This window comes from Stegodyphus dumicola, chromosome 9 (genome assembly GCF_044657685.1).
Source record: "Stegodyphus dumicola isolate Sdum_Otavi_A_Nest chromosome 9, ASM4465768v1".
Taxonomy (NCBI): Eukaryota; Metazoa; Arthropoda; class Arachnida; order Araneae; family Eresidae; genus Stegodyphus; species Stegodyphus dumicola.
In genome coordinates, this window is record NC_140776.1 from 130,453,419 (window position 1) to 130,477,987 (window position 24,569).

Below are 24,569 nucleotides of genomic sequence, written 5' to 3' on the forward strand. Positions count from 1 at the left end.
GGGTCATATCTCAGCTTTAGAAAATACATATATAAATATAAATTTTTACATTAATTCTCTTAGAATGTTTTAAGTAGTAATTTTCTCTTGTGTAGTTTATATAAACGCATGTTCTTTAACCCTTTGTTGCTCAGTGTTCCACTACATGGAACACCCAAATTGAATCGCTTCTGAAACCGTTAAATTCAACTGTAAATGGGTAAAAATGCCTTTATAATATACTTCAAACTTCTCTTTTTAAATGGTAGATGGCAGCATATCACAAGGAGACCCAGAAATTTCATTTATGATGCGTTATTAAAATCTACTTATTTTCTAATAATTTTCTATATTCTTTTGTGACGCAAAAAAATTTGTTTGAAAAAAAAAATTACGTATAATTTTGATGGCTGTACTCTATATTATTTCTTATATATTTTTTTACATTTTTCATACAAAAAGCATGCGCAGAATCATTGAATAAAACGGGGTGTTCCATTAGCGGGAACACTGCGCCTTTAGCGATCTCATGCTATTATGCATTAGAACATCTGTTTGAGGAGAAAACATTTGTTGTATATGTTTTCTATTTACCTTGTTTAGGGGAAATGAATTCAAGTAAAGCAGTCTTAAGGGGTGAGGTGTGGTTTGTGTTATGAAAGCCCTCATGTGGGCATCTTGAAATTTTTGTGAGTAGTTTTCAGGCGAGAACTTTATCAGTAGCTTGAGTCATCTTTACTTAGGAAAGCTGCGCGAATTATTTTGCTATCGCTTTTTAGTCTCATTCCCGTTTATTTACAATAATTGTGTAGATATTTTTTGTGTACGTATATCTTATAGCTTATTTTTCTTTATTGTTAATATCAATTGCAGTTAATTTTTTTATTATTAACTTTCCATAAATGGCAGGAAAATCTATGAAATCTGCCATTTATGGAATATCAGCCTTTTTCTTTTTACTTGGAATTCTAAGCATATTGTTGCACGGAACAGAAGCCGCACAAAACAAGTTTTTTGTTCAAAACCTGCAAAGTTGGTTTGTGCTTCTATCAAAAAGATGTGACATGCTTTGAAAATTTCCCAAAGCTATGAAATCGAAAAATTTGTCAATATTTTTTTATGTAGGACTTGTGTATATACATATATTTATCTCATTTAACCATATATATTCAAGAAAGTTGTGTATATCCAGAAAACCATGTATACAGCTATAATACAGTGTTTTTTCATTACTATACATAAGCTTCTACTCATTTCCGTGCTTCACTGCAATGCTCGCTTAGTCGCACTTTTAAGAGCTCTGGTGGTGCAGTGTTCCACCTCATGGAACACCCACAGAATTGAATCGGTAAGTGCAATTTTAACAAAATTTTATTTGTATACTCCTTTAGGCGACAGATGCGACGGATATTTTAAAAAATTTGACAAGAACGCAGAATTTATGTAATGTAACAATCAAAAAAATCTTAATTTCTTTATGAAGTGTAACAATCAAAAAAATCTTAATTTTCTTGTGCCAGCACTGAGAACAAATGTAGAAGTAAAGAAGGAAATTAGGGGGGAGAAAGCAAACATTTAAAGGGGAATCTATTTCAAAGAAGTTGGGTGTTCAAAGAGAAAATACTTGGACGTACACACCAGCAAATAGCAGCAATTGAGTTAATACTAACAGAAAAGACAAAAAAACATACATTGACATTGCAGATTGAATTGAAGAGCAAATGGTTTTCGACTATATGGTTGTATAAATTTAAATTACTTCATAGAACATCATATCGCATCATAAATGGAACATCCCATAATCTCAGTCGAATTATTTGAAGATTCAGGAATTTATCCAGTGACATTATAAGGTATTACTCCTGCCTTCGTGGTGTAGTAGTCTGCAAGCTCAGTGTGTATTCGAGAGGTCTATGGTTTAACTCCCGGTGAAAGGGGGGGAGTATATAAGGTATTTCTCCCACCTGCTTAGAGTGCCTTCGTGGTGCAGTGGTCTGCAGGTGCGACGAGTATTCGAGAGGTCCGTGTTTCGATTCCCGGCGAGGGCATGGTTCATTTTTCAAGTCTGCTTCCAAAAAATCTTAATGTCTCTAAAATGTACATGGATATCATCTAAAGACGTTTTCTCTCTTGATGAAACCAGTCTTTCATCTCATGCCTTCAAAATGCTTAGCCTCTAAAGACTGATTAAGGCTCTAACCAAATACTGATGGAATTAATTGAATTGGATTATTAAGTTTCGGAAAAGCAGGGTTATCTGCCTAAAAGAAAGGATGCCTTCGTGAAGAACTTTCTAAGGGAAACCATTTCGCATACGCGTTACACATGAGAAAAAAAACACGAGAACGCCCATGCAACCAGCCTGTTCGCCGGGATTCGAAACCCGGAGTGAACTACCGGTGTTCAGCGACTTTACCGCTCGGCTGTTAGTGGGCCCTTTTGAAATGGAAGGCGATAACTTTATTTAAAATTAATATCAGAAATACCAAGATGTTTCGAAAAGTTGGATGCTTTTAATATACTTGCAGAATGCCCCCCCCCCAAAAAAAAGAAGGGGGGGGAAGAAGAAGAAGCCATTAACAAGAAAAAATTAATTTTTGCATAAAATTTAGTATTTTTTAAAAATTTTATGATATTTGATTCTTGCGATTTCAAAAATAACATATTTGACTAGAATATGAATAACATTTTACGAAATTATATGTAGGATGATAAAATTGTGTAAAGCAATGGGCACAATGTTAAAATTGTTTAAAGCAATGTATGCAAGTCATCCTAAGTTAAAATGTCGGTTATACATCTTTCTTATCTTATTTATATATCAGCTGAATGGAACATTGAAAGGCATGTTAACTGTGCTTTACTGTATTTTCTCTTTTAATGTATGCAGTTTTCAAATGCATCGTAGCCTGGGACACAACATATTCTTCCGAAAGAAACACAATTCAAATAAATAAAATCAAATTCTGGACAATTTATATTAATAAATATATTTAAAATGCTCAGTTTGAATGAATAAATAGAAAATTTTAAAACAATTATCTGAAGAGACAATGCAACACAAACAATTAAAATAAAAGTTCAAAAATTGGCTAAAATAATAACTATGACTAAAATATATAAAGAAAACTATTTGAAAAAAAAAAAAAAATAAATAAATAAACGATGCGCCTTTTACATAAACTACACAGTTTGAATGAGTAAACAGAAATTTTTAACACAGTTATTTGAAAGAAACCATGCGACTTAAATAATTAAAATGGAATTTGAAAAAGAAAAAAAAAAAAAATTATTTAAAATAATAAGAGTTATAATTAAAAACATAATATAAAGAACATTATTTGAAAGAAGGAACAATAGTAACTTTACCTGCTCATGCATGATGTAAAAAGGGAAATGAAAATATGTTGCCATATATTAAGAAGTTTGCCAAGTGAATTATTCTTGGCGTAAACTGAAAAAGGGTTCCAACATAAATTGTTGAATTTCTGCATAAATTTTGCACCATATTTTACAAAATTTAATATTTAGGCATAATTTGAGTCGTAGAATCGAAGTATGGAAAAGAATTGGCATGTTATTTTAGAAAAAGTCCAATTTTGTGTCAAAATACCTATGTTAGAATAGTGCTATATATAAATCTAATATACATCTTAAGTCACACTTTCGAGGCATGAAGAACGCAATTTGAATTTCGTCAATCAGCCCAGTAAAAACGGGAGATATAGAATTGTCCACCCTTTTTTTTGCACAGTGTACATATGCATTGCACGTATTGTATGTGTGTGTGTACATATACACATATACACACACGCATATATTCAAATATTTTTTAATCCCGTCCCGATAACAGAACCGTATTATTGCTTTCACAAAAGAATTAATATGACATATACGTGATTAATTCAATCAATAACCAATCAGACATATAGGATTTTAATTTGGTTCTCAATCGGTAGTACGCAAAGAAGCAAAATATTTTTAACGACTAAATTCAAAAATTAAAACCCCAACATCCTGATTGAGTTTTTTATCTAACACTTGTAAATTTATGCAATCCGAGATTTGTTTAAGAGTGGTGGTGGTAGCAGTACTTTGTAGTGGTGGTGCTAAAGGTTTTCAATTTTTATTTAAATGTTACACGTTAGTCAAAAGTTTGAGAACTGCTAATTTAGAGCATTATTTATTTTAAATATTCTCATAAATGAAACTGCAGACTCTACAATTTAAATTATTAAATATTTATAAGATAATATATAATAAAATACTATATATTTCCAAGATAATTAAAAAAACTTAAATTTCAAACAAAAAGATATTTAAGCATTCATTTGCACTGTTATATCATTGATACTATCAAATTCTGCATATTTTTATGTACTTTCAGTCTCTCTTCTTGATGAATGAACAATAACACAACTCCTAACTTCAGAAAAAGATTGGGATTTCTGTTCAGGTAATTAAATTGCTATACAGACCACTACAGTCACTGCTGATCAATACTGTTTTTTAATAGAAGAATTAAATCCAAGAATGATTTCAGGTGAATAAAATGTCATCAATTATCTAATTAAAATTCAGAGTTAATTTTTAAATTAATAAACAAAAAGTTAATTTTTTAATAACTGATAATAAATTGAAAAGCACAAATTATTCATTAGAAAATATAGCATCATCTAACTACATGCTCACATATGTAATTGCATAATTTTATCTCACTGTCACTAAAATATCGTCACAAAATTCACCCCTCTTTAAGGATCATTGATCTTTTTTACAAAGTTTTTTCCTTTAATAACTTACAATCAGGGCCAGTGCTAATTATTCGAAAAGAGTGCTGAAACAAGCATTGTGGTCAATGAACTGACTGATGAGATGCGGAGAAACAAAGAATACAGACTCTCAGTTGTCATAGATTATCGGTGAGCCCGCTCTGGACACTAAAAATTTAAAACTAATATAGAATAAGGAGATTAGCATACAGCCAAAAAATAACATAGAAATTTCTTTTCAAACAATTCCTTTTATATATATATATATAAAAAAAGAAGGGGAAGATTTCTTTGAAAAATGAGGGTCTTAAAAAACTAAACATGGCTAAAATATATGGACCGTTTGTGTTGAGCTGCCATCTACTATAAATAAAGAAGGTTCAGAGTAACCTAAAAATCTTTTTTCATTCAATTTTTGTGTGTGTACAAAAGGAAATTTTTTGGTGTGTCCAGACTGGACACACTGTGCCGCAAAGTGTCAAGAGCTGTTCTTCATATGTATACGATTTGATTCCATTATACATAATAGTAACATATGAACATTTTAATACAGGTCTTGCATTTAGTACACGTTTAAAGAAATGTTTGTTTCCAAAAACAGAAAATTAAAATAATGGCGGCTCACTATTTGCTGAGTGGCTAAAATTGCTGTATGTAGGGAGTTTAACCAGGTTCAATTTTAGGCAAATGGGCAGGCTGCATGGTTGCTTTTCCCTAAATGTAACATGAATATGAGCCAGTTTCCCCCAGAAAATCTTCACTGAAGACATCTCTCCCATTAGGAGATAGCCCTCCTGTGCTTTGTAATATTTAAATAAACCCAAACAAATGCATAAACAAGGGGAGAACCCTAAAAAATACCAGGCATGATAATTCCTACAGTATATCAATCATCAAAACCCTATTTTTAAAAAATACCAAGTGGTTCAAAAAGCTCTTACATTTTTTAAAGCTGAATGCTCACATAAAGATGGATAAATCTGTAGGAATTTATTTTAATTAACCAGTTATTATGGATTGAACTTTAAATTCTTTCCATAGTACTCACGAGAATGCAAATTAGTTGTTGTGTACTTAAACGAGGGATTTGAACGTTTTAGGCTTAACGTTTCTAGCAGCTGAGCATTGTAGTTATGTACTATGCCTAGCTTTGCTAATGTTTCATTCCATTTTTGGCATCTTGATAGCTGACAGTTAAAATTCACGCAATTAATTATTAATTATCTTGAACCAGCTACCTTGTTTGTGTGTATTCTCGGACAATGCTACCGAGACTGAATTTTACTTCATCTTACATTACTTTTAATACTTGAAAGTAGCGGAGGTTTATTTGTAGCACATGTAGTGCCTTCTATTCATTTAAGAGTTAAATAAAAAGGTTAATAATAAACAATGAGCTATGCAATTCCAAATTACAATATAAGAAAAAACTGGATTATTTAAAAATTTGCAGGAGTTTGACAGACTGATTTTATTTTAAATGTAACACTAGTTCAGCTTCAATGGGACAAAACTCAATTAAATGCTTCTTCAAACAGTTTTAAAAAATCTATATGAATTTAAACCATTCAGTATACATTCAGCAGTAGTACTTTCAAGATACCAAGAGATTAAACACAAAGTTAATAAAGAGTGTACAGAATCCCCTCTAGGTCAGCATTGAATAAATGTAACTTTATAAATAAAAATGAAATTTTATTAGTCTTCTTCCACACTCTAATAATCAAATTCACATGGTCTTCCAGTCACAATAATAATTTTTAATCTGTCAGCACACTTTTTCCTTATCTATTAGTCCACATGACTAAATGAAAATTTGATGCAGATTCCAATCCCAGTTAATGAACATGTTCTGCATCTTTCAATCTGTGTACCCCTGATCAGAAACATTCCCCGAATCCTGCCTGGAAATCTAAGGGAAGTATGAAGGCAGGCTTCGGGGAATGTTTCTGATCAGGGGTACACAGATTGAAAGATGCAGAACATGTTCATTAACTGGGATTGGAATCAGAATTTCCAAATAAATAAACAAATAAAATTTAAATTTACTATACATATCACATTATAGCAGAAAATCTGAGTTTGAAAACTACATTGCAGTAGTAAGCACAAAGTCCGAAATCCGGACGTCCATTATCCAGAATGATCTAAAATCTGGACCTCAAAGCCACAAACTTTTTTTTTTTTTTGTTGCTTTACGCATGCACATTTTATTTTTACTTTCATAATAAAACATGTGGAGATTTTCACTTAAACATTCCGATTTTAAATTTCACTTAAGCACTAAATAAAATACCTCGTTATATAAAAACAATCATGTAAGCATAAATTTGTGAGATTAATAATTTGGCTCCGTAGCTTAGTATTTGCTTAGGATACATCTCAAACCGAAACATTCACCTATTTTATATCCCTGACGCCAACCTGGCAAGTCATTATTTATTACATTTTGCTTTCATCACAGCATGTTTATCAATGCATGACAACTTCAGTAATAACTCATGCAGTGATGTCTACACTTTTTTTTTTTTATATTAGTATTTGAATAACAAGAGTATGGCAACCTTTTATGCTAACATTATGCTTGGCAATGATTATAGGTTTTTAAATGCTCTAAGAAATGTTGACGAGGAAAAATTCAAGAAAAATTTTTCATATGCTAAAAATAGATTTTGTTAATGAAACTCACAGGCCAAAAGATTACATTTAGTGCTATTTTAATTAAGAATATCTGATATGTTATTCATCATAAACTCAGAAGCAGCGGCAGAATTTAAAGAAGATAAAATTTTTGGAATTTGGAAAAGCACTTAGTGGCAAAATTAAGGGATGTTTTTTATAACTTAGAGAAAGCACTGGATCCAAAATTTAGAACTTAGGAAGGTGCAATTTAGCAGAATTTAGGACTCGCAGAGACTGCACTGGCAATATCTAGTGTCTGCTCTAGATAAAGCTCAAGTATATGTGGGAGTTTATTTATTCAGGACTCATATTATTTTTAAGCATGTGCAAGAAATAAACATAGATATAGTAAATAACTAAACTAATACAATTCAGGCTTAATTTCAGTAAGCAATAGAAGCAAGACAAAATTTAGCGGTACAACTTGGCTTTCGTCGCCAATCTTGTCATACACAACCAATGTATAATGGACGCAATTAAGTTAGGCTAAAATTATCTTTACTGATTCTAAAGCATTTCAGTTAATATAGCAGACTGTGCTGCTCCTTAAACTTCATATTTGATTCAGCTTATTGTTTTTTGCAGACTTATTATTAGAGCAATTTTATAAAAATTAAGCTTGAACTTTCGATTATGTCGAAAAGGGTTTCCAATTCTGGAGCTGCCAAAGGATCTACAAAGGGAAAGCATGTTTCCATGTCCATTAAACAAAAAGTGAAATTGCTGCAAAAAATGGATCTGTTTCAAAATTATGCGAGGAGTATGGCATTGGAAAGTCAACTGTATGTGACATAAGAAAAACGAAAACGGAACTTTTTGAATTTTTTGCGTATTCTGACACTCCACTTGCAATGAATAACAGAAAAAGTGTTTGTTATGCTAAAAGTGACGATGATGACAAAGTGATGATTGAATAGATCAGCAGCGTTGCAGCAAGGGAGTGCCACTGACGAGTCCAATGGCTCAAGCCAAAATATTTCATGAAGAAATGAATTTAAACACCCAATATGCACATATTCGGCAGGTTGGTTAACCAAATTAAAAAATCGCTATGGTATAAGACAATTAAAAATTTCAGGAATGTGGAGAAACGGTAATAAATGAAGATGTAATAGAAGTTTTTCATTGCGATGACAATGCCCTAATCATCAATCAACGGACAGCGAAATCTGTAGTATGGTTCTACATCCAGAAAATACTGGTACCAACAGTGAAGAAAGTGACAGAGAGGTGAAAATGAAAAAGTTCTGATTGACAAGTTAGTTGGTATTCTCGACACAGCAATTACAGGAATTGAACAGTGGCACTTAATAACTCAACAAGAAATTATATGTCTATAGTACTAGTCTAAAGTATCAGCAGAGAAAACAAATCAAACACATCACATTGAAAGAAATGTTTAATAAAGTAAATAAATAAATATGGTTTTTTTTTTTTTTTTTTTTTTTTTTTTTTTTTGTAAAATTTGATACCCTTTAGATCATAATTGCTCTTTATTTCATAAATTATGGTTTCATATTTTTAATTGTATAATTTCTGCATGCCATCTTACCAGATTTAAATTAATGATCTATAATCCGGAAAAATCCCAAATCTGGAATCACTGAAGTCTTGATGAGTCCGGATTTCGGACTTTGTACTGATATTTTATTAAATTTATTACTGGTTATCCCACTTATGGACTTCAAACTTTAGTCTTAGCAAGAAAAGAGATTTAAGACAGGAAATTCTGTTATTTGTACACAAAATTAACATTACATCATTTTTTGCTGATGACATGTTGCTAAATATATTGGCATATCTTTCAGATGTATTTTCAAAATTAAATACACTAAAGCTCTGTCTAAAAGGCAATTCTTTAACTGTTCTCAGTGCCCATGAGGAAATAAAAAAGTTGAGGGGAAACTTGGTTCATGGATTAGTTGTGTAAAACAGAAAATCCCCCCTCCTCATTTTCAACATAGAAACTATTTCAATAAAAAATGATATGACTATTAGAAAAGAAAACAAACTGTCATTAAATGAAACAGAATAGCTTCAAATAACACCACAATTAAAATGAAAATTCCAAGCAGAAGGCATAGCAATTTCTGGACCTTGTTACAGTAAAAATAGAATATAGTCAACTGAACAATGATGCATTAAAATTATGTATTTCCCTACTAACTCAAATAAAAACAAAGTATTGAAATCAAGTTAATTTATATTCTCAGACTCAAGTTTACAGCACACACAAACCTAGAACAGCTGTGCAAGAATTAGCAGGCTCATCCATTTCATTAATATGAGTACCAATATTTATTTAAATTTCAGTTAATAAGAAAAAGATTATTTAAATTCTAAAACCCCCTGAATTACTGAAAATGAATATAAAATTAAACAAATTTAAATTGCATTTTAAAAATATAAATATACTTGCAGTAATGTAAGCTCAAAAAGTTACTTTTGAAGGAAATAAAGTCATCTAAAAAACAAAAAACATTCTAATTTGTAAAAGCAGTCTTCAGCTTAAAAAAAATCTGAAGGCTTTCAAATTTTATACAGTACAAAGTCCGTAATCCGGACTTATCGGAACTTCGGCGATTCCGGATTATAGATCATCAATAATTTAAATCTGGTAAGATGGCATGCAGAAATTATACAAATAAAAATATGAAACCGTAATGTATTAAATTAAGATCAATTATGATCTAAAGGTTATCAAAATTTACACACACACACACACACACACACACACACAAAAAAAAAAAAAAAAAAAAAAAAAAAAAAAAAAAAAAGTTTATTTTATTAAACATTTTTTTTAATGTAAGTTGTTAAAGATGCTTCGTTTTTTTGTGCTAATACTTTCTCTTTAATTCTATGAACAGAAATAATTTCATTTTAGTTACAAAGTTCCATTGTCGGAATCCACAAAAAATTCCTTTTGCTTATGTCATATACGGTTGATTTTCCAATGTCATACTCCTCGCATAATTTTGAGACAGATCCATTTTTTAAATTCAATTCCACTTTTTGTTTGATGGACATCGAAACATGCTTTCGCTTTGTAGATCCTTTGGCGGAATCGGAAATTCTTTTTGATATAATCGAAAGTTCAAGCTTACTTTTATATAATTGCTCTAATAATAAGTCTGCAAAAAACAATAAGCTGAATCAAATATGAAGTTTAAGGAGCAGCACAGTCTGCTATATTAACTGAAATGCTTTAGAATCAGTAAAGATAATTTTAGCCTAACTTAATTGCGTCCATTATACATTGGTTGAGCATATGAGCAAAATTCATATGTGCACACTTAGTTTTATAAATATAGAGAGGGTTCACATGTTTTTGTAAAGACATATATATATAAACCTTAAAATTTTATTTTATAATATGTTCAATCTGATAGCCCTGTTGTTGAACTATCATATATTACATAAAGTTTTGTAAGGTAAAAGCCCTTTTCTTAAAACATCAAGGTTGATTTCATTCCACTCTTCCTTCACAAGCTTCCAGAGTCCATCGAATGTTTTGGGATGCCGTTTATAAAGAGTTTGTTTCAAAAGTCCAAAAGCACAGTAATCCATAGGAGACACATCAGAGGCACTTAAAGAGAGCGGCTTCAATTCCGGTTTCATTTCTCATTTTTTCAAAAAATAGAGCAGTAGGTTTAGAAGTATGACTTAAAGCCTTATCCTGATGAACTTGACACAGTAAAGATTGTTAGGTTAAAGAGATGAAATTTCTTCTTTAAAAATAGGTGTTAAAACATATTTCTGATAGTAATCTGAATTAATTTTGACATTTTTTTCTACTTTCCTTATTTTAAGTTTTCCGTTATAAGAGAATCCAGTAATAACCATAAAATCTTTAGAAAAATTTTCCTCCTCTTCTCTGAACCAACATATTAAGTCTTTTTCTCCTCTTTTTCGATAACAAATCAATCTTTTTCTATTTCATTCAGATAAGTACAGTCAAAAGTCTTTAATCCGGATTCGTCGGAACTTCGGCGATTCCGGATTATCGGTTTTTCCGGATTATAGATCATCAGTTTAAATCTAGTAAGATGGCATGCAGAAATTATAAAATTAAAAATACGAAACCGTAATTTATAAAATAATGAGCAATTATGATCTAAAGGGTATCAAAATTTACAAAAAAAGAAGCTTAATATTTATTTGTTTACTTTATTAAACATTTCTTTCAACGCGCGCATGCGTAAAGCATACATTACGCATAGTCGAAATTAGAAAATTGCAACCAGAAAACTATTCGTGATATTTATAATGACAAGGCATTTGATTTAAATCATATCAAAGACGGAGTACATCGAGATGAAATACTACATTTAGTAAAAAATTATAAGCCGAATAAAATAAAAACATCTGCCCTGAAGATAAGGATAGTGCTGACAGATCAACTTCCAGTTCATTGCGCGCCGCTACGTTTCCCTCCCCCCAAAGAGCAGCGCGATATTGATAAACAGATTTCGGAATGGTTAGAGAAACAAAGGATATGCCTTTATCCATTTTTTGCAGCAATTCCACTTTTTGTTTGATGGACATCGAAACAGGCTTTCGCTTTGTAGATCCTTTGGCAGAATCGGAAATTCTTTTTGACATAATCAAAAGTTCAAGCTTACTCTTATAAAATTGCTCTAACAGTCTGCAAAAAATAATAAGCCGCATCCAATTCGAAGATTAAGGAACAACGCAATCTGCAACATTAACTGAAATAGATAATTAGATAATTTTAGCCTAGCTTATACCATCCGTTATATATTAAACGCACATGCATAAAGCATAAAAAAAAAAGTTTGTGGCTTTGAGATCCGGATTATAGATCATTCTGGATAATGGACGACCAGACTTGGACTTTGTACAAAATTAATTTTTTGCCTAAAGAGAACGTTTTAATGTTTTATGTGCTACCTTTACTTTTTTAATATCATGTACTTCACACTTAAACCATAAAATTCAATTCAACAGCAACATCACAAAATACTTTAAAGAGCATATCCTGAGAATATCCAAAACACAGTCTCGCGCTTGGTTATAAAAATATTTGTCTCCCCCAATAGAGTGTTGCCAATATCGCTTCGAAATCGTTGAGTTTCTTAATAAAATTTCTTTAATGTCTGACGAAATATGAAAAAGATAATAAAACTAATTCCAAATTAGGGCTTCCAAATGCACATATTTGATGGAGGTTTACATTATTCAAAATTAGATTGCTCTAGGTACCGTAGTTTTTTCACAATGCGGGAAACATGCATACATTCATGCAGATTCTTCATTATTTCATTTCTTTAAATATGATGTAGGGCGATAATATTTGGTGACAACCATCTGAAAAGTGAAACGGACAGTTAGAGTTGTTTATGCAAAATGCCAAAACGAAATCAATAGCCCCTTCTGGGCTAAAGATAAGAGAGAAAGAGACGTCGGATTAGCTGCATGGGTATTTTCAAAATTTACTCTAAGTGTAACATGAATTCAAGCCAATTACATTTCAGTACAGATCCAGCATGTAATTTTTAGTGTAAGAGGAAACAAAAATCTAAAATGAATTCTAGTTTATAAAATTTATGTCCTAATTGGCAAAAGTTAAAAAAAAAAACACTCAACAATACATGCAATGCTTGCCTTTTGAACTTAAGATCTTGATACGTCTTCTTTTCTACATCAATGAATAAGTCTAAAAAATAAAAATAAATTTTACATTTATTCATCATATAAAATACTTTTTCATTTATGTACATTATTTTAAGCAAAGGTGTTTTAACTACAAAATAGATAGAAAACAATAGTAAAGTACTATAATATAAGATGTGGCATTTTTGAAAAAAATTTCAGAAAAAGTGACACAAGAAATTGATACACTGAAAATGCTTTATAACAAAAATATTAAATGATCTAAATAAATAACACTCCTGAGGTTAAAATAAGAAAATATGTCTTTAAAAAAATACAGGTTACGCAATATAGTTTTTAAATGTTAGTTTATACATACAATGATAGTTGTCAGGAAGTTATTAATAGGAATGAATCCTATACCGGAGTCATAAAAGATGATTTTGCATTGGATTCAATGAAAAACTGTTTCTTTTAACATAAGAAAATTTCATATTAATTTAAGATTTCTTATTAAAATATGTATTACGAATTAAAAATCGGGCATATTAATATACTTCCTTTCTAACACATCTAAAGCTTATTAATCCTTCTAAGGACCATATGGAGTAATTACAAATGCTAATAATCATTAACTTCAGTACTTTCTTATTATCTGCATACCTACCATTAAGTTGTGAAAAAGTATTCGCGAAGCAAAGCAGTATGTCACTAACATGTCTGTTCTGGCTGACGTGTAATGTCAAATGTTTATTGATGCCAAATTTTTTTCAATTCAAATTTCCATTCTCTCAATTTTTTAAAGTGAAAATTGATCAATACATGGGGAGTACAGGAGAAAAAAAAAAGGGGGAGGAGTTTTGGAAAAAAGGTAAGTACTTTATTCCCGATGTTTTTGCTTTTCAATTTTATTGACAGAAAGCTCTTGTATGCAATTCTCAGTGTGCTGCCAATTGAAAGTGGTGATTCCCTTCTACATATTACATTGAGAAAAATTAGTGAACTTTCTGGTGAGGGCTGAAAATAATCAAAAAGAACCTTATCTTTTTAAATTATGAACATTCTGAATTTATTTGATGCTATGTAAACAGCAATTAAAAATACTGGTCTGTGTAATTACGGCGATAAAAATGCAAAAATGTATACAATTTCCTGTCCATTCTCTCATAAAGTAATAGTTCCATCAAAAGATAAAACAAAATTCAGAGACATGGTTAATAAAAACAAATCAAAATTATCAGGTACTAATGTATTTTTGCGGCCATGAAAGGTGGCACAGGTATCATGAAACAAACTTTACGATGAAAGTTTAAAGGCACAAACAACTTTTTAGTTGGTTATATCATCGTACTTATGTATTGATTCAACCACTTTGGCACAATATGGCAGTCAACCGAAGAAAAGGTAAAAACTACTTATTGGGTACAAATTAACAATTTTCACAACCCTTTATTGAAAAAATTCCGAAGCTATCAATATTTATCGTAAGTAGGAAAACATGAACAATATATCAAAACACAAAAATTAATGTGAATTATATGATACATTAAAAAAAATCATGAAATCCTTGTCTAATTTTTTTGGTACTTTTCCGTTTTGCTGACGCAGGTGATAAAGTTGCCAATAATGGTACAACTGATGCCAAATGGAATATCTTCGCAGGTAACCTTTTAAGTCTCATCTTCAAAACAAGTTGCAGCAATTTCTTATCAGATTGATTGTTTCTTTCAATACTGGCATACAATTACATAAAATTTTTACCCAGAATTCAGTTTTATGTCCTAGGGGCCATTCGCGGTAATTAAGTTGATTAGGATGCAATCACACCACTCACCCGAAGGTGAAACTATAGAAAAGGGTTAAATTCATCAATTCTAATGCGCATGCACTAGTGAAGTACAGCACTGCGGTTTTACATAATTTCTGAGTAACCAATTGTAAGAATTAATTCCTGCATTTAAACTTGTATTCCAAATTAAGATTTAACTTGAAATTAATGTAGATAATTACTGAGAGAATTAGATTTTTGTAGCGTAGTTTACGTGAGATGAGATCACTTGGGGTCACATGATGTGAACCGGCGTATCAGGGTGTTGAATCATGAAAGCATAGTAAATTCTTAAATTAAAATCTCTTTACAAATTTGTTGTCTTTATTTATTGGCTATACTAAAATGTTTATGCCTTCAACATGAAAAATTTTTAGAACTAACATTTGTTAAAACTTTTTATGTTTTTTATGTTTATGTACTCGTATATGGTATGTTGTCGCCAATAAAGTCTGCTTGGCGAGATTTGCTCTGGCGAAACGGAAAAGTAACAATTTTTTAGTGCTGTTCCTTTCGTGTACACAGAGATCTGTTTAAAAGAAAAAAACGAATTGCACAAACTCAGTATTGCACACTGGATATCCATCAAACCCATCTCATCTCGTTCCTTTCAGCTATTTTACAGTAAATACTGCATTCCCGCAGTTTCTGCTCTCAAATTCGACATGCACATACTTACGTGAATTGAGCAGAAGGCAAAAAGTATCATAATTAGTTGATAAAAATAACTGGAACTTAAAATACAAAAAGATTACACATGAAAATGGCGACATTGATTGGTTATGAACATGGTTGCCAGAGTTTAAAAATTTGGCAACTTCTATTTAACCCATTAGCCGCTGGTGTTGTGTTGACGCAACAGTCAAAATAAATGCATATAATTACCTAAGATATTTTATACCAGCCGATGATTTTGTGTAGGGAATATGAAGAAGATTATTTCTGTAAAAAAATATTTGCCTTCAACAATCATTTTGTTTATAATAATTAATCTCATACTTTAAGCAAACTTTTCGACTGGGTATTTTTGCCAAAAATATTTAACGAAAGAATCGCCGTCTTTATGAGTGATCTATTTTTAGTCAATCTTACCGTTTATTAGAACATTGCATCAATCAGATGTTTATATTTGTGTTGGAAAGGAAGGGAAAACAGGTGTTGTACTGATGCAACGTCAGCAGGAAACCGGTAATCTCCTTTTTTACTCATTTCCTTTCGATGTTCTGCCTACTTGTTCTGCTGTGTAAAAATGCCTAGTACAAGGTATCTTACATTAGAAGAAGCCCTTCAAAGATTTTTTTGAAGAAACAGATGATGATAATATTAATAAATGACCAGAATGAAACTGATATTGCTGCTGTTCCTCAGAAATTGCAGAAGCTAGTGATGAAGAAGAAGGGAATGGCAATGTTTTAAATAATAATATTTTACCAAATGATACTGCTGGGGAAGTTGAAATTCAGGTAATAAGTAAGTTTTAGCCTTCTAAAAGCAGTGGTAGTCATACGAAAAAGTTTAAAAAGCAGAAAATTGAAATGGATAAAAAAGGAACCATCAGTTATGTCTCAGGGAAAAAATGAATAAAGAAATAGTAAAACTATTGGAGAGATTTTCGGTTTTCTTTTTCGTTCAGACATTTACTCTGTTCTCGTTGAACAGACAAATGTATATCCTCAGCAGAGAGGGGGGGGGGACAGAATTTATTGCATTTGAATTTGAAGCCTATATGAGAAGATTTATTGGAATTTTATTGCTTATGGGATATCATTCTTTACCTCAAGAAGAAATGTATTGGTCTCTTGATAAGGACATTTCTGTTCTTATTGTGCGATAATCAATGTCATGTTTGCTACAGGAATATGAAGCAGAATTTGCATTAGCTGATAATAGTCAAACTGACAATATTGGTAAATTATATAAGGTGAGACCATATCTAAACTTACTAAATAAGAAATTCCAACAATTTGGTATATTTTCCCTCGATTTGAGTATAGACGAGCAAATGATTCTTTATTGAGGCAAACATTCAGCAAAGATGTTTTTAAAAGGGGAACCTATAAGATTTGGATACAAAGCATGGACTCTGGTATCATATGATGGATATGTGTTTCATTTCGATATTTATTCAAGTAAGTCGACAGCTCCAAAATTACCAGAATATGAAGAATTTGGGCTTAGAGGAAGTAGTGCGATAAATTTGCTCAGTGTTGTTGAAACTCCCGCCAATCATGTTATTTATTTTGATAACTTTTTTACATCATTTCAGTTTCTCTGTCATCTAAATAAAGGTTTCAGTGCTACAGGAACAATTCAGGGAAACCACATACAAATATGCTCACTAGAAACTGTGAAATGTGTCCATAAGGCTGCATTTGGACGGCGGCGTAAAGGGCATAGAGGTATAGTCATAAGGGTATAAAATACGGGAGTTCCGTTCACACCTGCGACAATGGGGTGTAAGCCGTGGCCAATGAGAGAAGCTAAATTTGTGCATGCCTGGATGTGTCTACAACTTTCCTGCGCTGTTGTCCTGCTCGATTGATTTACCGCGTTTGCTCTGCTTGTTTTGTAACAGTGAAATCTTCCGCAGAATCGTTCTGATTGGTCAATGCTTATTCCAAACTCGGCGTAAAGCTGAAAACTTTGAACCCTAAACCAGATTTTGTGACGTAGTGCAGACTGGTTGCCTTGGCAACGGAGCTCGGCTTTAACCACTTATGCAGTTTACGCCCCCGTCTGAACGCAGCTTATGCAAGATAGGTGTTGTTATGATTTCCAGTATGAAGAGAAAAACAAAATAATGTTTGTTTGATGGAACAACAATTCGGTTGTAACCGTTGGTTCAACATTTGGAAACATTCAGCCCATAAAAATGTTTCCCTTTATTCAAAAACGTAAAGAAAAAAGGTTTTTATATCTCAGCCTCACACGGCTTTCTACTACTGGAAACAAAAAGTCTCTTTTAGATTTCAGACGCAAGATTGCATTATTCCTTTTGCAAACTCCTATTGAGAGTGTAGAACTAGCCAGAAATAGATCAGCAACAGGAAGACCTAGTAAATTCAGCATTCGAAAACCATCACATGGATATGGTAGACATTTTATCGTAACGTTCAATGATAACAAAAGACTTCGTTGTAAAGAGTGTCATAGCCAGAATGTTTATAGATGCAAAGTATGTAATGTAGCTTTACATCATGATTGTAGTGAAGCTTTATACAGCTAAAAAGTAACGAGTACAATCCTACTCACTAAACATCTGTAGTCATTCTGCTGACATTGCGCGAGCGCAACACATGCTTTTTTGACAGGTAAGACCATTTTTTTAAAAAATTTTTAATGTAAATTTATGTTATAAATGCTTAATTTAATATTTGTTATTATTTTCACGAGAAAAGAATCATTTCTTGTAGTTTTGGCAGTTAATGGGTTAAGGTGGTTGTAATAATACATAAGTATCAAATAATCAACAGATGGTAGTTATAGGTAGAGCATATTAAATCCTTGAACACCAATTATTTATAACATCTTATATTTTGCTTTATCAGACAGGATCCTTCACCATTTCAAATTTCAGAGTGAGCTGAGATGTCATCATTTAAATGCGATCAAAAATTAAAAATTTGGAACTACTCTGATATGTGCCCTCAAGTCGCCAAACATTTTTGATCAGAAACTCCATGCTGCCATATTACTATCTAAATTTTTTGTCTACATTTCAAACTTTATGCCTAAAATGTCTACAAAAACGCGGAACCACGTTTTTAACACACAATTTAAGCTAAAAATCCGAAACAAAAAATTTAGATAGCAAAAACGTAAAGTTTCTAACCAGAAATATTTGACAAAAATCCATGTACACAGCAATATATTTTAACTTAAAAAAAAAACATCTACGAATTGCAAAATATAGGCAGCAAAGGAATCTATGAACTACGTACACCTTGCTTTAATAAATTAACATAACAATAAATTTTAAAAAATACCATGTACAAAGTGTTATGTTTCAACTTTAAAAAACATCTACGAATTGCACAATCTAGATACCATTAACTAATCAACAAAATAAACTAAAATAAATTTATTTCAAACAATTCCACCCCCCCAAAAAGGTGGGGGGGATTTTATATATATGTTCTTTATATATGTTTTATGTTCTTTATATATATATATATATATATATATATATATATATATATATATATATAAAGAACATATAAATAAGAACATATAATAAGAAAAAGAATAAAATTTAATGCACTTACCATGAATTAATGCATTTTCGAACAGCAGAAATACCAATTTCATACTGCCTTTAACATGCCGCCACGTAATCACTGTCGTATTTATATGACAGCCAGACACACTATCCAGAATATTGATACTATGGTTCACAAATAAATAAAATCACAAATCCCTACTTCTATCATGCACAGCCACTAAAAATAATCACCCAGACCTTCTTTCCATTCCTCCAAACTCCCACTACTCCTCAACAGGATGGCCACAATGATATTTCCTTTTGCCGAACTTCAATTCAGCAACTTCCACCATTTTATCTTTTCCTCTATCTTCTCAGACACAGATGCGAACCAACAAGCTCCAGCGAAAGATTTTTCAACGTCAACAGGGTTGCCATACAACACACAAACCACATATTGCCTCATTTGGTGAAATTAGGGCGTATATCAGAGTTGTACCAAAAATTTTTTAACAGATGAAAAACTTTTACAATATTTTCTGTCTTATACAACCCAAACCATTATTTTACATAATGATATTTTGCTTTGAGTTATCAGACAAGAATTTCAGCAGTGCAAAGATCAGAGTGAGCTGAGAATTGTCATCATTTAACAGCAAATATTAAATGAAAAGGTGATAAACTTTGATTAATTTTTAAATCTTAAAAGCAATCAATAGATATTTGATGTCAATTCTGAAATGTTTATTACAATTTAAATGTTTAAAACAAATAATTAAAACACATGTTTAAAATTATTATTATTTTTTTTCTTCTTGAAGATATGTTTTGTCTTTATAAAAAAAAGGTGTTTATAAAATCTTTGGCTGAAAATGATATAAAATGAGGGGAAACAGCTGTTTAATACACAGGAGAAAAAAAATGAAATACTTGAAAACACATGCAGCATAAATTAAAACTGGGTACTTATGCATTACCCTGCTGAACATGAAATTGTCGTCAAGCGATGTGGTTTAATGTCAATTATAGATAAGCATGGAATAATAAGACACTCATAACATCTATGCTTTTGCTTGATATAACCTCTCTCTCTCCAACACATTCTTGGTAAGTTACCTTTTATTTTTATAAACAAATATATGAAATAATTGTATTTTTCCTTGCATTATGAAGGGGGAAATAAATAAAATTTCAGACTTGCCTTTTACAGAACTGTACACAATGGATTATTTTCAAAGTTATGGCATCCAACCAATAAAAAAGTATGCATTAATGGACACAATATGGCCAGCCGAATATGGTCGAAAAAACAGTAATAGATCTGAACAAATACCCAAGGGAACTTTGTACCCATAGTCTTTTAAACAGAGCTTCAGGTTAAATGGGAGGGTGTAATGGAATAGTAGAAATCAACAAAAGCCTTTTTTACAAAACGCAAAAACAAAGTGGGTTAAATACCGATTGTTTATTAAACAAAGTGGCATCAGTTCCTTTATAATTTCTCAGGATCTCTGCCAACATTTATAGTCAAAAGGAAAATACATGAGTACCAAAATTTTATATGAAATTTGTTTTAACATTCTCCTTAAAAAAAAAAAATGAAATAAAAATAGCAGTAATAATTCCTTAAAATTAAGCAATCAAACTTAACATAAAAACAAAATATTAGCCTTGAATAATTTTGCCCAATATTTTAGATTTACTAGTATATTCAGAGAAGATTAGTGTTAGTGAAGAGGAGCTGCAGGCTCGGATGGATATAGACAACTCTGTTTCAGTCTCACTCCTCAAGACGACAATGAAATAATGTGACAGGAAATTATCTGTACTAAGGAAAGATGATAATGATGAGGGAGAAGGATAAAGATGGCATGCTAAGCAAGACAATTAGTGGATAGAATTTGACTTAGGACAGCAGATCTTCATAAGATTTGATGAAAAAAGTTCACCTACGTATGTCAGTATTATGAAACTTCAATGTAAACAAAGGAATTTTTAAAATTACTGTGACAACCTTGTACAACGACAGATATTCAAAATTTTATGCCATCATACTATGAATTTTGTAACTTTCATGTGATAATAAATACAGTAATTTTAAACTGTTATTTAATTCTGTTTTTATGAAATATGCTGTTACATATGGCTTTATTGGAAATACCAATCCAAACATATGAAACAGTCAAGTATCACACATGAACAATAATAAATAATAATAAAGAACAAATATTTATAAAGTAAAATCAGAAAAATGAACACGGGAACAAAAGTAAAAGGTTAAAAAATTTAAACAACAAGGAAAGGAACATAAGAGATGTAGTCTTTACAAGGAGTTCATGAAAGTTCTGGCATTTCAACATAGTTTACTTAGCTCACTACGTTTTTGACTCTTTATCGAGTTCTGGGTAAATAAGATGCTCTGCATTCATGATGCTCGAATTGGCATATACTAGATGAAAGGGTGCCAATTTTATTAAGATGATGTGCCATGCAATCGTGACCTGTTTGCAGTCTGAAGTTTGCCACAGCCTCTTTACGGGGTTTTTGACAAAACATTTTCCACGTGGCTTGAATGTTAGCCCAGAATTTGCCTGCTGTTTTAGCTGTCTGGTCAGATTTAAGAGCATCTATTAATTTCTCAAAAATATGCCTTTTAAGTGACTCTGGATGATGGGTTTTGCTGTCTTGTACCGTAAGTGTTCCTCTCTTGGCTAGTGAGTCTGCCTTTTCATTACCTTCGATACCTATGTGTGAAGGAATCCATTGAAAAATGATTGTTTTGTTGTGTTTATATAAAGAAAGTTCAAGGTTTGTCTTATTTCTGAGATAATCTGGGTATGTGTTATGATTTATAACTACAGCCTGGATCGCTGCTATAGAATCGACTAGAATAACTGCTTTAGAGGAACAATTGAACTTTATTTTGAGGTTTTCCAGATACAATGAGATTGCAAGGATCTCTGCATCAAAATTCGACATGAAGCGTCCCACAGGAGTATATTGGGGAAAAAGTTTGGTACTTTTCTCCAATGTACTCCGTTTTACCGGTGCAAACGATAAAGTCACCAATAATGGTACAACTGATGCCAAACGGAATATCTTCGCTGGTAACCTTTTACTCCTCATTTTCAAAACAAGTTGCAGCCATTTCTTATCAGATTGATTGTCTTTTAATACTGCCATAAAATTACATAGAATCTTTACAAGATAGCTAAATTTTATGCTCTAAGACCATTCGCGGTAATTAAGTCAATTAGGATGCAATCAAACCGCTCACCCGAAGCCGAAACTATAGAAAAGGCAAAATCAATTCACCAATTCTAATGAGAATACACTAGCGAAGTAAAGCACTGCGGTTTTACATAATTTCTGAGGAAGCTATTCGTATGAATTGAAATAATTCTTGCATTTAAATTTGTATTCCAAATTAAGATTTAACTTGAAATTAATGTAGATAATTACTGAGAGAATTAGATTTTTGTAGCGCAGTTTACGTGAGATAAGATCACTTGGGGTCACAATACGAACCGGCGAATCAGGATGTAGTTTATGTGAGATAAGATCACTTGGGGTCACAATACGAACCGGCAAATCAGGATGTAGTTTACGTGAGATAAGATCACTTGGGGGTCACAATACGAACCAGCGAATCAGGATGTTGAACCATGAAAGCATAGTAAATTCTTAATGTTTTTTTACAAATTTATTGTCTTTATCTTTTGGCTTTTTTCAAAATTTGAAACCATATTAAAATGTTTATGCCTTAAAAAATTTTTAGACCTAACATTTGTTAACATTTTCTATGTGTATACTGTATGTTGTCGCCAACAAAGTCTGTTTGGTGCGATTTGCGCCGGTGAAACAGAAAAGTACCAAAAGTTTATTGTATATACAGGAGCCGCAGTGTTGTCTTGTATTTTAGAGCCATCAGTGTATATATACTCCTTTCAGGTTCAGGATATTGTTCATATAACATACATAATGTGTTTTTAATACTGCATCAAGAATGTTTTTCTTTTCCAAGTCATATATATGGTGTTTGATATCAGTATATTCAAAGGGATTAACCATGACCTTGTTACAATTCTCTGATTTGATTTCTTCTATTTCTTGTAATAATTTCTTACAAGCATTTTTTTATGAAATATAAAATGTTATATGTTTCAATTTTAAATTACATGTACGATTTTTTTATATAATGTATTTAATTGTGGCTGATAGATTGAAAACATGACTGATGGATGTCGCATGCTGCAGTTTCTATAGATGGCATCGTAAGAAAGCACAAAAAAAATTAAGTTTTAGAGAACAATTTCAGTTATCAAAACACATATTCAATTATCAGAAAAAAATTCTTATACAGAATCAACTTGGTCCTTGTTGCTTCCAGTTAAAAGGAATTCTAGAGCATTTTGATAGGCAATATTTGCAAGAAAATCATTTAATCAAATCTAAGAATTTCTTTTTGCCATGACAAAAAGTATCAATACTCAGCAGTTAAACTTTCACATTTGTAAAGACTACTTAGATAACCATTATTCTTCCTTAGTCATTTAGGTTTGTTAAATAAATATCAAATTTTTTTAGATTATAGATTTAGACTTTACACTTCATTTAGGCCTTATGTAATGCTGCAGAACTTCCCTGATAAAAAAACTCAGACCAGTTGTCTTTTTTTTTTCCCCCTCTTTGTATTTATTTATTTATTTTAAAACTTAACATATGCTTTCTTGGTTAATTAAAAAGTAACATTATAGCATTATCATAGAAGGGAAAAGAAAACAGCTTTTCTGACACATGATGCAACTTACTATGTTGGCATTTCTCACACAAAAGGAAATGTTTTCATTTCTCTTATTAAATTAGTAACAGATACCCAGCTAGGGTGTCCTTAATGCGTCTTTGCTTCATCACTTTCACTGTCCATCATGGCGAATACTGCTGTTCGTTCCCAAACAGGAAGTTCTCTAATATAAACTGATGTTTGTTACACTTACATTCAGTGCTGAGGAGTCAGAATCGAAGTTAGACAGATTTTGGGGTAAAAGGAGTCGCAGCTGGAGTTGGTAAAAAAACATTTACTCCGAATTAAGTTTTTGTTGGACAGTTTGAATTTGAAATGAATAAAAAAAAAATTTAATGGCAAACTGAGTTATTATTTTTATTTATGGATTATATACATTAATAAATAGTTATTTTCTATTTTACTGATATTAAAAAATATAAGGGAGGATGATAGATGCAATATTTGTGATTATTGATTAAACCAACTCATTTAGTTACAAATCTCATTGGTAAATTTAGGTAAGCAGCAAGAACTCCCAAAATTGATGCCATTCTTATGAAGCGAGCAGGAAAAGGAGCAACAACTAATCAAGCAATACAATGCGGAAGTACATATTTGATGATATAGAGGTTGTTAGAATTAAGAAAATTTTTAGAAGATGTATATAACTCTAATGTTTCACTAACAGAGAAAGATTGTGGAGTGATC

The 24,569-nt window shown here is 31.5% G+C and overlaps 1 protein-coding gene across 4 annotated transcripts in view; it reads right to left on the reverse strand.

Annotated features, from left to right (window-relative positions):
• The window catches only part of LOC118196814 (prostamide/prostaglandin F synthase-like), a 44,248-nt gene that overhangs the window by 9,928 nt on the left and 9,751 nt on the right, over positions 1-24,569 (reverse strand). For 2 of the 4 annotated variants that reach the window (XM_085824115.1, XM_085824114.1), the window contains one exon: positions 13,046-13,110. In XM_085824115.1, coding sequence (XP_085680241.1) covers positions 13,046-13,047 — 2 coding nt within the window. In that variant the 5' untranslated portion in view covers positions 13,048-13,110. The remainder of the gene's footprint in view (positions 1-13,045; positions 13,111-24,569) is intronic. The other 2 variants (XM_085824116.1, XM_035368281.2) reach the window with 1 other exon arrangement.